The sequence below is a fragment of the Ranitomeya variabilis genome, chromosome 1, assembly GCF_051348905.1.
Source record: "Ranitomeya variabilis isolate aRanVar5 chromosome 1, aRanVar5.hap1, whole genome shotgun sequence".
In the NCBI taxonomy this organism is placed as follows: Eukaryota; Metazoa; Chordata; class Amphibia; order Anura; family Dendrobatidae; genus Ranitomeya; species Ranitomeya variabilis.
In genome coordinates this window covers 242,833,472-242,850,050 of record NC_135232.1, presented here as the reverse complement: position 1 = coordinate 242,850,050, position 16,579 = coordinate 242,833,472, and the positions used below count along the sequence as shown (strand labels likewise).

At 41.6% G+C, this 16,579-nt stretch overlaps 1 protein-coding gene across 21 annotated transcripts in view; it reads left to right on the top strand.

Moving 5' to 3' along the window:
* RIMBP2 (RIMS binding protein 2) overlaps positions 1-16,137 on the top strand; it is an 817,544-nt gene extending 801,407 nt beyond the window's left edge. For 17 of the 21 annotated variants that reach the window (XM_077293289.1, XM_077293285.1, XM_077293305.1 and 14 more), the window contains one exon: positions 15,134-16,137. In XM_077293289.1, coding sequence (XP_077149404.1) covers positions 15,134-15,322 — 189 coding nt within the window. In that variant the 3' untranslated portion in view covers positions 15,323-16,137. The other 4 variants (XR_013223594.1, XM_077293294.1, XM_077293292.1 and 1 more) reach the window with 4 other exon arrangements.
* The last annotated feature ends 442 nt before the right edge of the window (positions 16,138-16,579 follow it).

Here is a 16,579-nt window from a genome sequence, read left to right as displayed (position 1 = left end):
CCCACTCCCTGTAGCGGTGGGATATGGGGTAATGAAGGGTTAATGCCACCTTGCTATTGGAAGGTGACATTAAGCCAGATTAATAATGGAGAGGCGTCAATTATGACACCTATCCATTATTAATCCAATTGTAGGAAAGGGTTAAAAAACACACACACACATGATTAAAAAGTATTTTAATGAAATAAACACAGCGGTTGTTGTAATAATTTATTGTTCTCTCAATCCATTTCCAGACCCTCGCTTGGCAAAATAATAAACGCACAAGATACATACCTTCTGATGTCCGATCACTTCCCACGAAGTAATCCATCTGAAGGGGTTAACTAATATTACAGGCACGAGCTGCGATAAACCACTCGCTCGTGTCTGTAATCCCCCAGCGAATGAATGAAATGTAGGTCATTGACCTACATTTTGTCACGGTTTGTCTGGTTTGGTTCTTTTAGGGTTAACTCCTGTAGCCTCACATTGGTCCTGGGTGGACTTTATATAAGTCTCCTTCTGGGAGATTCCTTTGTCAGTTATACTTCCGCCCTTGGCTAAGTGTGTTGACCCCTGAGTGTGCTGTGTGCTAGTTTGTTTGATCTCTTGGCTTTCTGACTCGGTCTGTTCTCTGGATATTGCTTATTGGATTCCCTATTTGTACTTTCTCTGTCCGTTCGTTATTGACCTCGGCTTGGCCCCTACTATCCTTTCTGTCTAGTCCCTTGGTACTGTTACGCTATCCTGTGCTCTGACCCCGGCCTGATCTGTTTTTGTCTCTATCTTTACCCCTTGGTAGCTTTGCTTCTTAGTTGTCTTTCTAGGAGTTTTCCTTCACCTTCTAGTTCCCTGGAGCTTAGGCCACGCCCACTTGCAGTCAGGTGATTCAGGTCCTCTCAGGCCTGGAGCCAGTCTTGCTGGCTCTGCATTCCTGGGAGTCTGCGGCTCTCTCCAGATCCTGTCTTTCCAGGAATTAGTATCGGTGAGTGTCGCTCATATCTCCCACTCTGACATTATAACTGACCGCTAAGTTATTTCTGTGTTTCTGCAGTTTTGGGCGTGTATTGATTTGAGGGTTATGGATCCCATACAGTCTTTGTCTGAGCAGATGAAAAAACTAAGTCAGATGTTTCAGGCCTTAACCCTGGAGCAGCAGGCCCTGGCTCGTTCTCAGCAGCAGGTCACTGAGACTGTGCAGGGAGCATTGTCTTCTGGTGTTCAGGGGGCTATGGCGAGTGACGTTGCGCTGGTGTCTCCAGAACCCCCTGTTAAATTGCCTGACTTTTTCTCTGGAAATAAGAAGGAGTTCAGGGTTTTCAAAGAGGGTTGTAAACTTTTTTTCAATTTGAGACCACGGTCCTCTGGGGATGAAAGTCAGAGGGTAGGGGTCGTCATGTCCTTGTTAAGGGGGTCCCCTCAGGCTTGGGCATTTTCCCTTCCTCCCACCGCTCCTGAGAGAATGTCAGTGAATGCGTTCTTTGAGGCCCTCGGGCATATATATGATGAGCCTGACCGTGTGCGATTGGCAGAGGACATGGTGATGAGTGTCTGTCAGGGGAAGCACTCGGCCGAGTGGTTTTGTACGGAGTTCCGCCGCTGGGCCGCGGAGGTTTCTTGGAACGATGCCGCTCTCCGAGGACTTTTTCGTAGAGGCTTGTCCGAGCGGCTACAAGATGCCCTGGCGTTACACCCTCCACCAAACACCCTCGAGGATGCCATGACTCAGGCCGTCCGGATGGACCGCAGGTTGCGGGCCAGAGGGGCGATGCAGGTGGAGACTCCGTTATTTCTCAGTGGAAAAGAGACTGTTTCTGAGCCTATGGAAGTAGGTGCCCTCAGCTTAAAAGAAAAAGAGAGAAAACGCCGGCGGGAAAAGCAGTTATGTTTTTACTGTGGTGAAGCTGGACACTGGAAGAAGGAGTGTCCTTCTTGCCCATCATCGACCCGGTCGGCGGGAAACGACTAGGTCTGGGTAGTTATCGAGGAGACTACTCAGACCCACAGGTACATTTGTCCTCATTTTCTAAGGTGTTGCTTCATGTGGAACTATTAGTGGATGGTTGTTCTTCTTTTTCGACAGCATTTGTGGACTGCGGCTCATCTATCAATCTGATTGACTCCCAATTGGTCACACGTTGCAAGATAGGGACAGTTAGGCTCAAATCTCCAATCAAAGTGGTGGCCATTGACTCCTCCCCCCTCACAAAAGAGGGAATTCTCTTTATGTCTGATTTGTTTTCGCTCAGAGTGGGTGCTGCTCACGAAGAGAAATTAAGTTGTTTTGTTCTGGACAATCTGCCAGCAGGCTTAGTGTTGGGTATGCCCTGGCTTCAACGTCATAATCCAGTTATTAATTGGAAAACGGGGGAGATTGTTCAGTGGGGGTCTAATTGTTCTAACTTGTGTTCTAAATCTGCATTGTTGGTTAAACCTGTCAAATCTGTGTCTGTGTCGTCTGTCGAGCTGGAGGGTATTCCGGAGTACCTGATAGACTTCGAAGATGTGTTCTCTGAAAGCGAGGCTGAGACGTTACCGCCACATAGACCTTTTGATTGTGCCATCGAATTAGTCCCAGGGGCTAAACTACCTAAAGCCCGTCTGTTTAATTTGTCTGGCCCTGAACGCTTGGCTATGAAAAATTACATTGCTGAAAGTCTTCGTAAGGGACATATACGTCCTTCTGTCTCACCTATAGCTGCAGGGTTCTTTTTTGTAAAAAAGAAAGATGGCGGTTTACGTCCCTGTCTCGACTTTCGAGAACTTAATAAAATAACGGTTCGGAATACATATCCTCTCCCGTTGATTCCTGATTTATGTAACCAACTTTCGGGGGCTAAATGGTTCTCCAAACTGGATCTTCGGGGAGCATATAACTTGATAAGAGTCCGGGAGGGGGATGAATGGAAGACTGCGTTCCTCACGTCCGAGGGACTTTTTGAAAATTTAGTCATGCCATTTGGTCTTACCAACGCCCCCGCTATATTTCAGAATTTCATCAATGTTGTGTTTGCTGATCTTATTGGTCGTTTTGTTGTGATTTACTTGGATGATATTCTGATATACTCATCTGACAGTCAGTCTCATCTGATTCATGTACGAACCGTCCTCCAAAGACTTAGGGAAAATCATCTGTTTGCTAAATTAGAGAAATGTTTGTTTTTTGTTCAAGAATTATCTTTTTTGGGGTTAATTGTGTCATGTGAGGGTTTTCGTATGGACCCCAAGAAGGTGCAGGCCATTGCCGATTGGGTACAACCCCGAGATCTTAAGGGGCTTCAGCGTTTCTTGGGGTTCGCCAATTATTACCGTAAATTTATTCGGGGGTTTTCGCAGGTGGTCAAACCTCTCACAGATTTAACACGCAAGGGTGCGGATGTAAAAAATTGGTCCTCATCTGCTGAGGAGGCCTTTGCTGCTCTTAAAAAATGCTTTACTACCGCCCCGGTTTTGGTACAGCCAGATCCGTCCAAACCTTTTATTGTGGAGGTGGACGCCTCTGAGGTGGGGGTGGGTGCTGTGTTGTCTCAAGGGTCCGTCACTCTGACCAACCTCAGGCCATGTGGGTTTTTTTCCAGGAAGTTCTCTGCTGCTGAAAGGAATTATGATGTAGGCAACAGAGAGCTTCTTGCGGTGAAGCTGGCGTTTGAAGAGTGGAGGCACTTTTTGGAGGGGGCCAAACATTCGGTCACTGTAATTACCGATCATAAAAATTTATCTTATATTGAATCTGCCAAAAGACTTACGCCCAGACAGGCCCGTTGGTCACTTTTTTTCTCTCGTTTTCAGTTTACCATAACGTTTCGGCCTGGGTCAAAAAATATCAAGGCTGATGCCTTGTCTCGTAGTTTTCATTCGGTGTCTCCACCTGAGCCACCGTCCTCCATTCTTCGCCCTGGGGTAGTGTTGGCAGGGGTTTCGTCTGAGTTGGAACAAGAGATTGAGGGGGCTCAGTCTCTGGCTCCTGCTGCCAAGCCGCGGGGTAAGTTGTTTATCCCGCTCCAGCTTCGACTTAAACTCCTGCAGGAGTTTCACGAGTCCAAGCTTACAGCTCATCCTGGTATTTCAGCCACACGCCTAGCGATAGCTAAGACTTTTTGGTGGCCTACTCTAAGTTCGGATGTTAAAAAATTCATTTCTGGTTGTGGGGTCTGCACTCGTTCCAAAAACTCTCACGGTCGGCCGGCCGGGGAACTGATGCCCTTGGCAGTTCCTGAAAGGCCATGGACTCACTTGTCCATGGACTTTATTACCAATCTTCCCCTGTCTAGGGGCAATACTGTGGTATGGGTAGTGGTGGACAGGTTCTCGAAGCAGGCTCATTTTGTTCCTTTGACCGCGTTACCTTCTGCTGAGACTTTATCCGGATTGTTTGTGCAGCATGTGGTCCGGTTGCATGGGGTACCCCTGAATGTGGTGTCTGATCGTGGGGTGCAGTTTGTGGCTAAGTTTTGGCGTGCCTTCTGTAAAAAATTGGGAATTTCTCTGTCTTTTTCATCTGCATACCACCCTGAGAGCAATGGTCAGACAGAACGCACTAATCAGTCTTTGGAACAAATTCTCAGATGTCTGATTTCCGCTAGGCAGAATGACTGGTGTTATGTACTGCCATTGGCGGAGTTCGCTTTCAATAGTCGTGTGAGCCAAGCTACCGGTATGTCTCCTTTCATGATTAATTATGGTTTTAATCCACATTTCGGCGAGTTTTCTCGTATGGATTCTGGATGTCCTGGGGCTGAGGGTTCTGTTCAGAGTCTGAAAAATACATGGGCAGAGGTCCAGCGGAATATCTCCAGGTCTCAAGGGAGATATAAATTTTTTGCTGACAGGAAAAGAACCCCAGGTCCGGTGTTTCGGGTTGGGGACGAAGTTTGGCTTTCCACGCGAAACATTAAGCTGAAGGTTCCTTCAGCTAAATTGGGCCCTAAGTTCATTGGTCCATACAAGATTGTAGAAAAGGTCAATCCAGTTGCTTACAGGTTGTGTTTACCAGTCTCATTCAAGATCCCTAATGTCTTCCATAAATCCCTACTGAAACCTTTTGTGCCAGTTCGGGGGGAGTCTGGGTCTGCTGCGCCCCCTGTCTTGGTGGAGGGACACATGGAATATGAAATTGGTCACATCGTGGATTCCAGGTTGGTGCGGCGGTCGGTACAGTATCTGGTTCACTGGAAGGGGTATGGGCCTGAGGACAGGTCCTGGGTTGCTGCCCGCTCGGTACATGCAGATCGCTTGATTCGTGCTTTTCATTCCAGGTATCCTGGTAAGCCTGGGGGTCCAGTGGCCCCCCGTTGAGAAGGGGGTACTGTCACGGTTTGTCTGGTTTGGTTCTTTTAGGGTTAACTCCTGTAGCCTCACATTGGTCCTGGGTGGACTTTATATAAGTCTCCTTCTGGGAGATTCCTTTGTCAGTTATACTTCCGCCCTTGGCTAAGTGTGTTGACCCCTGAGTGTGCTGTGTGCTAGTTTGTTTGATCTCTTGGCTTTCTGACTCGGTCTGTTCTCTGGATATTGCTTATTGGATTCCCTATTTGTACTTTCTCTGTCCGTTCGTTATTGACCTCGGCTTGGCCCCTACTATCCTTTCTGTCTAGTCCCTTGGTACTGTTACGCTATCCTGTGCTCTGACCCCGGCCTGATCTGTTTTTGTCTCTATCTTTACCCCTTGGTAGCTTTGCTTCTTAGTTGTCTTTCTAGGAGTTTTCCTTCACCTTCTAGTTCCCTGGAGCTTAGGCCACGCCCACTTGCAGTCAGGTGATTCAGGTCCTCTCAGGCCTGGAGCCAGTCTTGCTGGCTCTGCATTCCTGGGAGTCTGCGGCTCTCTCCAGATCCTGTCTTTCCAGGAATTAGTATCGGTGAGTGTCGCTCATATCTCCCACTCTGACACATTTCCTTCAGTCGCGGTGATGCGCCCCCTGGTGGATGTCCTCATATGACCTGGAGCGTGGGAAAAAGTTCCCAGGCTGCAGTTCATGAGAACATCCACCAGAGGGCGCCTCACCGCGACTCAATGTAAGTACAGATCCAGCTTTCCTTTCAGCACCCGGGGGATTACAGGCACGAGCGAGTGGTTTATCGCAGCTCGTGCCTGTAATATTAATTAACCCCTTCAGATGGATTACTTCGTGGGACGTGACGTTTCTGCAGAAGGTATGTATATTGTTGGTTTATTATTTTGCCAAGCGAGGGCCTGGAAATGGATTGAGAGAGCAATAAATTATTACAACAACCGCTGTGTTTATTTCATTAAAATACTTTTAAATCATGTGTGTGTGTGTGTTTTTTAACCCTTTCAAACAATTATAAAATCAATTTTTAATCTAACTAAGGAGATGACATGGGGGGATTATTTACTAATTATTGGCTTTTGATCACTGTGATAGACCCTATCACAGTGATCAAGTCACAAACCAATAGGAAAGTTCCCTGTTGTGGGCCTGGGGGATGACAGAGGTACTGGGGTGGAGGAGGGGTGCTTGGGGACATCATTGCTGTCTTCTCTGACATGTATATCATGTCAGAAAAATTAGAAAAACGATATTAATAGCGGCAGACTTTTTTTTTCCCTGTCCCCAATCACGCGATTGTCATTATTCAATGAATAACGGATCACGTGATTGGAGAAAGGAAAATCCGACCCTGATCATGTTCTCAGCTACTCTCGGTAGCTGATAACCAGGAGATTTACGGACTCTGGGGGCACTATACCTTTATTTTCGATCAGTGTTTTAAAATGGCGATGAATAAGACCCATTATTGGCCTTCATTTTAATGTGTATCTGTGGTCAGTAAGGGGCTAAAGAATGCGCTTTACAGATCTGTGGTACTTTAAGGGTTATTCTGATCTCAGCTATTCAAGGCTGAAACCAGGGCTGTGGAGTTGGTAAGGCAAACAACCAACTCCGACTCTTCAATTTCCCTGACTTTTGACTCCACAGCACTGCCTCAATACTGAGCATTTACATAAAAGTGCAGCACAGATTCATCTCAACTGAAAACCGAGATCCTTAGATCAGGGATGGAACAGACATTTATAGGACAATTCAGAACTTTCCTAAATTCTTATGAAAACAATTACAGCACTGAATTAGTGAACCAAATTTATTATATATTTTAGGAATCTGACTGGGGCCAGTTTATACCAACTCCAACTCCATCAAAATTTGTCCAGAAAATTTGATTCCTTCTTTAATGGCAAGTCCAGCCTTCCTGAAAATAGTTTCCGTATATAAATTGAAGAAAAATGGTGACATGATGCAGCCTTGTCTGGCACATCGCTTTACTTTGAACTTTATCGTGTTCCATTCGGACTTCTGAATGTTGGTCGATGTAAAGGTTCTTAATGATGCTGATCAGATGGTTCAACACACCCATATCCTTCATGGTATTTCGAGCCTTCAGTCAAAGGCTTTGCTGTAGTCAAAGCAAAAATAGATTTCCTTGTTGTATTCTTTAGCCTTTTCCATTATCGATCTAATGTTACCAATCACATTTTTTTTTCATCTACCTTTTCTGAATCCTGTTTATTCCTCTGGCAGCTCTTTGTCAAAATAAGGCTGTAACCGTAATTGTACGATCTTCAGTACTCATGCTGGCATGAGTGCAATAGTTCGATAGTTTCCACAATAGGTAGCATCCTTCTTCTTTGGAATAGGAATAGACATGCTTCTTGTCCAATGCTTGGGCCATTTACCAGTTATTCATATTTGTTGATGCAGTCATGTGATGACATCAACTCCTGATTCAGAAGACTTTATTAGCCCTTTTGCAATATTGTTACATTCTGACCTTTTGCTGTTTAACCGAACCTTTATTGCAACAACAACTAAAGTCTTTCAGGATGTTCAGCTCTCTGGCATTTCATCTCAGTAGCTTCCCATATCACTGAGTTGTTCTTGTAGAAATCTTCCTTGTACTCTTTCCATCTTTCCTTGATCTGATATTGATCAGTTAGTTTGTTCCCATTGGCATCTTTCAACATGCATTCTTGTTTGAAACATTTGTGGTTTCTCTTTGATCTTTAACCATGACTTCTCAGTCTTGCCCCTCAGATGTTCTCTTTCTATCTCTGTGCATAACTATTGATAATAAAGTTCTTTGTCTGCTCAAATGGCTCTCTTTAGTCTTTCACTGATGTTGTCTGCAACCTGCTTGTTACCTTTTGCCATTCGTCTCTGTTTCTGATTTTGCAATCTGTCCATTATGGCCAGTTAATTGGTTGCACAAAAGTCAATGAATCTTCCTCCAGCCTTGTTTTGTTCACCAAGTTCAAAGTTTCCAAAAAAAAGTTCCATGTTTGCCGTGGCCCACATTGACATTCAAGTCTCCCATGATGAATATGTCTTGTTTTGGCATCTTGTCTTCACCTTGATCTTAGAATAGATCAATGTCCTCCTCCTTGGCATTTGTTGTTAGTGAGTAGACTTGTATAATATTGACAAGGATTGGCGCATCGAGATGACTCTATCACTGACTGCATTATACTTCAGAACAGTGTCGGCCAATCTTTGGTTAAGAATAAAAGCAACACCATTTCTTCTTTGGTTATCTTTGCCAGAATAGTTGACCCAATTTTCGTTTGACTTGAAACGTCTGGATTTAGTCTATCTTAATTTGCTAATTCTGTGTAAGTATAGTCCTGTTCTGTCCATTTAGGCTTTGACAACTTTGAGTTTGCCTTGGTTTATGATTTGTTCATTCCAAGTTTTGAACTTCATGATATCTCTGCAGCTTTTGATCTTCATTTCGACCAAGAGATATCTGCACCAAGATGTCCTTGCTGCTTTGATTCTGGCATGTCATGAGAATAATCAGGTCGACCATTGGCTCTTCCTGAGTAACTTGTTGACTGCCTTCTGACTTGTGAGTGCATCTTCCGGTCCTATATCGAATTCCATTAGTTCTACTCGCCATCAAGTTTTCTTGGCATAATATGGAAGTAGATTGCCAGGCCTTTCTTCCCTGCAGTAATCTGGCAGCCGTGATGGAACTACACTGGATCAGCATTGTATTTTGCCCTTACAAACTGACTTATCGCGCCATGACCTGCACCTTATGCTTAGTCTGGCAAATAATTTTTTTTCTAATAAAATTTAGTTAAAAAGTCCCTATCCTTCCTTCACTTCTCTTTCTAGCTTTTTTAATACATACTTCCTGTTTAATAAAGCTTTGTTTGAGAGCCCTCAGTGCATGCTGTTATACTCAAACGAGACAACAGTTGCTGCCACAGCCTCTGCCCCATCATGAAATTAAATGTCATCAGTGATGTCCATTTCAGGGCCTTTTTTTTTTTTTATAACTCTAAAAATAACAGTAGATACCTACGTATAAGAATGGCTGCCCATCGAGTGGATATAAGTCCTTATCATCAAGGAAAATTTTTAGAATTGAGAGTCCTCAGTGTTTGATACCTTTTAATGGCTAGCTGAAAGTTAGCTATTTTAAATGTATCAACCACTGAGGACTCTCAATTCTAAATATTTTTCTATCCACTGGCTAACACAGTACCAAGATATACTGTATATCTTTCCTGTATCATCAAGGAGTGATGTTTCTTTCCATCGAAAAGTACATTTATAACACAGCATATGACGCATGCCACATTTTACTTGTATAAAGGATGCTCTATTTGCTGCCTAATAAAACTAAAGGCACAGTACGGGACCACAACATTTTATCAGAAGTGTATCAAAGCTATGGACCATACAGATCCATAATACAACCTATTACTGATTAAAACAAATTATGTATTTGCAAGTTCCACAATCAGTGGGTTATATGTTACTGCATACCCGTTTATTTCTCTTTCAGTTCAACATTTGTCTGCTGTCCTTTACATTACTCAGTTCAATGTATTGTGTTTATGCCTTGCAATGGTGACATTACTTTTGCACTATTTTTTTTTTATTTATTTTAATGCCATTGTGTTAATATATCAGAAATCCATGTTTTAACCTTACTTTTTTTACATTACTTTTGTTTGTGTCATCACTGCTTTATTTTCTGTTTTGTCCTGGCTCATCTACTTTGGAACAGAAGAAGAGTGTACATTTCACACCTTAATGAGGCAGTATAGCCTTCACGTAAGTGAACAACTGAAGATACCAGTGGTTTTCATACTGGCACAGTTCAGAAAAGGTTCTTACAAATTAAAGAATAATGATCGCAAACCACTTAATATATGAGAGCATTTTGCAACATGAAAGCAAAGTTTTTATATCTTGAACAGAAATTCAACCGCTGTACAGCTATATGGCTGACGGTCAAAAAAAATGTGTTCAATGACACATGAAGAATAGCCGGTCATTTAACCTGTGCTTGACAGAACTGTGTTTCAAACTGCATGTGCTGTTTTTTGCCTCCCCTGGTAAGAAATATTCCTTTTTACCTCCTTTCCAACTCAAAATATTTTTTTTGTGCAGAGCAAATAAAAATGAGAATGGAATTTCCACCTGCTAAAAATCTAGACTTCTACGTTCTGTCAAGGTACATAAAAACTTGTTACTTGAACTTGTGAAAGTTACAAACCTCTCATATATGATAGCTACAAAGTCTTTTAATATGAGATATGAGGTGTATGTTTCAAAGACATTTTACAAAAATGTTAAATATTTTTCACCTAAAACTAGAAAATTAATCAGTATGCCTTCCATGAAGACTTACAAAACTGTATGGTAGTATCTAAAATTGAAGCATTATGGATTATGTTAGACTGAAACATACAGCTCAGTTATATAATTCATTATGCCCACAAAAACCATGGTATCTTCAGGTGTGTAAACATGGGATGTTTGACTTTTTCCTAAGTTTTAGACGACCTTGAATTCGAATCAGAATCAGACTGGAGCCTGCATAACGAAACACACAAGTGGCCTAAAACTAGCAACCAGTTCTCAACTAATGCAACATTGTGCTACCAAATATCATTGGTTTGTAGAACAGCACACTAGTAAATAGTAACCGTCATTTTAATTTTTATTTCATAAATCAACGGTACACATAAAAATAAGCAACTTTGTAATACATTTTATCAGAGAAATCTGCTTCTTTTCCCTCCTGGACTGATCATTCATTTTCAAAATCCTCAATTCACAGGGTAAAATCTGTGTTCAGTGAAGATAGATTTTTCCCTTACTGAAATAGATGACAGTTGGTTTTAATAAGATGAAGAAGGAAGGAGCTCGGCTTCTAGCTCCTCCCCCCGTCTCCTCTACACAGAATCTTGCAGGTAGCAATTATCACCTATCTCACTAATATAACACTCTATCTTCACTAAATATAGATTTTACTCTTAAATTGAGAATTTTGAAAATGACTGGTCAGTCCTGGAGGAGAAATATGTATATGACTTCAGCAAAGCATTTGACAAAGTATCTCACACCATCCTTATTAAAAAAAATGACTAAGTATGGAATGGACAAGGCAACAGTTAGGTGGATTCATAACTGGATGAGTGATCGGACCCAAAGAGTGGTCGTAAATGGCTGCACATCCAGTTGGAAGAATGTCTCAAGTGGGGTACCACAGGGTTCTGTCCTGGGCCCTATATTGTTCAACATCTTTACCAATGATTTAGATGAAGTAATTGAGGGTACACTGATTAAATTTTCTGATGACACAAAGCTAGGAGAGATAGCTAATACTAGAGACCTGGAGCAGTGGGCAACAACTAACAGAATGGTTTTTAACAAGGAAAAATGCAAAGTACTATATCTGAGCAATAAAAGTGAAAAAGACTTGGGTAAACTAATAGATCATAGACTGAACATGAGTCAACAGTGTGATGCAGCAGCAAAAAAGGCAAATGCAATTCTGGGATGTATTAACAGAAGCATACAGTCTAGATCACGTGAAGTCATTATTGCCCTCTACTCCTCTTTGGTCAGACCTCATCTGGAATACTGTATCCAGTATTGGGCACCACATTTTAAAAAATACTTCAACAAACTGGAGCAAGTTCAGAGCAGAGCGACCAGAATGGTGACCGGTCTGCAAACCATGTTCTATGAGGAACGGTTACAGGATTTGGGAATGTTTAGCTTGCAAAAAAGAAGACTGAGAGGAGACTTAATAGCTGTCTACAAATATCCCAAGGGCTGTCACATTGTTGAAGGATTATCTTTATTCTCATTTGCACAAGGAAAGACTAGAAGCAATGGGATGAAACTGAATGGGAAGAGACACAGATTAGATATTAGAAAAAACTTTTTGACAGTTAGGGTGATCAATGAGTGGAATAGGTTGCCACGAGAAGTGGAGAGTTCTCCTTCCATGGAAGTTTTCAAACAGAGGCTGGACAGACATCTGTCTGGGATGATTTAGTGAATCCTTCTTTGAGCAGGGGGTTGGACCAGATGACCCAGGAGGTCCCTTCCACCTCTACCATTCTATGATTCTATATTCTCTGATAAGACACAATGCACAACATAAATGAGTACACCCCAATTAATTTGTCAGAAAACCTTTTAGAATCAACATTTTCTATGGGGACAAAATACTCCCATAAATGGGAAACACAATTTGTTATTCTGCACACTCAAAAATGTAATTTTACTAACAAATTCATTCAAGACCGTGTTACTAAAATAATTACACTCTAATGAAAGTCTTAGAAGCAAAGCTAAAGTTTAGACTACAAAATTCAAATTAACCAGAATTCCAACACATATAGGTTTAATTATTCATTAAACAGGTGTCCAGCAAACAGTTGACTATTATAGGGCGTTACCTAACAAAGAAAACCCCTTTCCTTTCATTCTGTCATCAATAGCACCACATGGAAAAGAAATTATTTCTTTACACAAGAAAGGTGAACACTACAAGAAGATCAGCAAAGCGGTACTTATTAGTCAGAATACTGAGGCAAAAGTGATGCAAATATGATTGTAGATGGAACTGCATGTATGTTGAGACATCCAGGCCAACCATGGAAATTAACACCTAAACAAGAGTGTCTTCTGTTGAAAAGGGGTGAAGAAAATTGACATGGAAGTTCACTGCAGTTAGGTAACGAGGAAAGCCAAACTGGAGTATTTTTCTTGACTCAATGCAGTGTACACTACAGAGGAATGGCATGCATGGTTGTCATACATGCAGGAAGACTCTCCTAAAGACCATGCAGAAAAAACCTGCCTACAATTTGCCAGGGCCTCTGTTCTATACTCTGGCATATTGGGACCAAGATAACTGTATTTGGAACTGATGGTTTCAAAACTGTGTAGTGTTCCAAAGGCGAGGAGTACAAAACGCATGGTATTTTTATGAGTGCTGCTGGTGTTAGGGAGCTTCATTTCATGAATTCACAGACTGCTCTGTGTTGAAATCGAAGATGCTACCATCACTCTGTGCCACACTGTGTGGATGATGAAGGATTAGTGATGATCGAGTGTACTCGTTGCTCGGGTGTTCTCCGAGTATTTATTAGTGTTTGGAGATTAAGTTTTCATCGCCTCAGCTGAATAATTTACAGCTATTAGCCAGGCTGAGTACATGTGGCAGTTGCCTGGTTGCTAGGGAATCTTCACATGTAATCAAGCTGGCTAATAGCTGTAAATCATTCAGCTGCAGCGATGAAAACTTCGAACACTAACAAATACTCCGAGATCACCCGAGCGTGCTTGGGAAAACCCAAGCAACGAGCACACTCACTCATCACTATGTAGGATGCATCATCCACAAGAAGAAGGGAAGAAGGACGGCAATTGTAAGAAAAGAAGAGGCATCAGATCGAGACCCGAGATGCTCATTGGACAGGACCATCTTGGGGTATAATAAAAGGTATTTGTAAGAAATGTAAGAAAAGCTTAAAGATGCTGACGGTACTTTATATGGGGAAAACCTTAGGACAGGTTCCCATAAAGTAATGTTGTATCCACATTTATTCACGCACCAGAGAATAGCCCTCCAGATTGTGTTAAGGATGCAAAGTTTTTGGGACAAAATAATCTTAATCAGGCATGTATTAGATGGATAAAGCTTTTTTTTCATGATGTATTCACTGCAGCATATAATGTACTGAAGCCTTCATTGGTGCACCAGAGGGCACCTACCCACTACAGGCCTGACGAAAGGCTTGTATCCGTAACATTGCTTCTTTAAAAAAAATTGTGGTGTCATTCTCTGGCTGTGGAATTGAGTGAAACTTCACTTGTGTCTGCTGGTGGGCTGTTCTACAAACCAATTTGACATGTTGAGCTTTTGGGCAAGAAGTGGTCAACTTCCTCTGAACATACATCCAGAAATTCATATCACACCGTAGAGTAGTGCAGCCTGATACGTGTGAACAATTAAAGGGAATGTATCACTTAATATTGTTTTACTAATATAAACCTAGTAACTTTTCTTTTTCTAATTTGTTTATATTTTCTGATTGAGAAAGCCATTTGGCCTGAGATGCTGTTAACAGCATACAGAGATTTCTTTACACACAAACCATAGGAAAAAGTCTGAAGATGTTCACTGACTTCTGTTAGAATGTACTAGGCACGCTCTCTGTCCTGTGCAGGGAACGCTGTGCAGGAAGTAAGCTGGGACCATAATGAATTGTGAATGGCGTGATACTGTTATTTACATCTAGATGTTACCTTCATGTAATGCTGCCTGTGAGAACAATGTAGAGCGGGAAGTGTTAGACAATGATTAGGCAAGGAAATAAAAATAAACACAAGATTTCACATTTTTTTAATATAGTGATAAGGAATAAAATCAAAATAATTTCAAAGTTCTTGAAGACAAAAAGTCTAACAAAACTTGATTTAAACACTTGTTCTTTTTCTGATCACACATTCCCTTTAAACAGTCTGAGACTAGATATGGAAATTGGCATTGGTTGTGAAGAAAGGGCTCTAGTCTAATTGTGATTCTAATTAAGGCTCAAGTAAAGTTAGCTGTGTGACAACCCTTTCGATTACTTAATGGACTATTGAATTAAAAACTGTCTTTTCGTCAAAGGAATGCAAGTGCAGGTTCTACACGGGGTCTGCATCTCAGCACTTCATCACCTTAAGGTACACATGCCCGACACAAGTAGTTCTTTAGCCTGTGTAAATTCTTAGGAATCAACATTAACCACTGCTAGACCAAAGGTAGGCAGCGTCAGCATAATATGATACTGTTTGCATAACTGAATAACTTTTGGACATTTATTTTACAGGCTCCATCCGAGAATACAGGTACACCAAGGAGAGCACCGTCACCAACAGTTCATCTTCATTCTGTGTCACCACCATCCTCCATGGGTTCAGGTAGCCCAATGAGAAGCAGAGATCGCACATCAAAGAAGAAAAAAGGTCTGCTATCCAAAGGAAAAAAGTTATTAAAAAAGCTTGGGGCTGTGAAATAAGTTACCTCTGACAAACATTCAACTTCATCGGAATTTTACATGTAAGGTATATTAAGGCCTTGACATTAAAAGGGCATACGGTCTTAAGAAAACTAACAAAGTAACTTTTACCAGATTACAAAAACTCTTCAGAGATGGCTGTATATGTGGGCAAAGAACTCACAAGGTTACAAATCTGGCCCAATATTCAAGCTAATTATTTGCAGCCTTGATGTTTTTGCCTTACTTGATGCACAATGATTTGTAATGTTCAATAGATGTACAGAATATATTCTTTGTAGGTTTTGTGTGCATCTTGTCGTATTCCAATTGTACCATTGTGATTACAAAGCTCATTAAGAAACTGAAATCAAACAGGAAATTCAGAATACTAGATATTCCAGTAAATGTCTGTCAGCCCCCTTTTCTGCTGTTAAACTCAACCTGCAACAAGATCGTTCACAGCCAAGTAAATCTCTCAAGGTCAGTCCAATCAGCCAGATATTATACTACACTTAATAAGTTCAGATTGGCATCCTCAAATGTACCATTACTGCAAAAATCCATGTTACTATTTTGTAAGTACAGTCCATTTGTAGGTTCTTTGTACTATTTATACATGATTTTCAGACTGCCTTTCTTTTGTAAAATGAAGGTTTACAATTAAACACTCCCCTCATTGTGTCTTCAAAATGTACATAAACTGTAAAATAATGTGCTAGAATGAAATTCAAGACTTAATTGGCCGAAAAGTGGTTAAGGTGTTGTGTGGGTGTGTGCATGTGTACATTTGATGTGTAAATTATTTTATATAAATAAATTTGATATTTTGTAAACACTGTGTCCATGATTACTTGTCTATGAACCTGATGGAAGCTACATTTCTTGACATCGTTTTGCTGCTGTTGGGTAACGATAACAAACCATTCACAGCAGTGTAAGAGGACTTGCTCTGTGTTATGCCTTTGGTGTCTGCATGATCCAACTGTAATATTATGATTAGTGATGAGCGACCCTATGGGTATTCGTGTTCGGGCGCACTTTTTAAAAAGTCTGGTTCGGGATTCGAATTTGACCTGACTGCAGACTCTGAATCCCATTCAAGTCAATGGGGCCCCGAACTTCAGTGCTGTAAAATGGCCAGAGTAAGGACTAGGGGGCTGGAAAAGGAAGCTAAATGGGTGATTAGAGCAGGATAAGTGACCTGCAAACAAACTTGGATAGGAAAATGACTTAAAAATTTCACCCACAGAGCATGGGGCAGAGTACCCCTACATT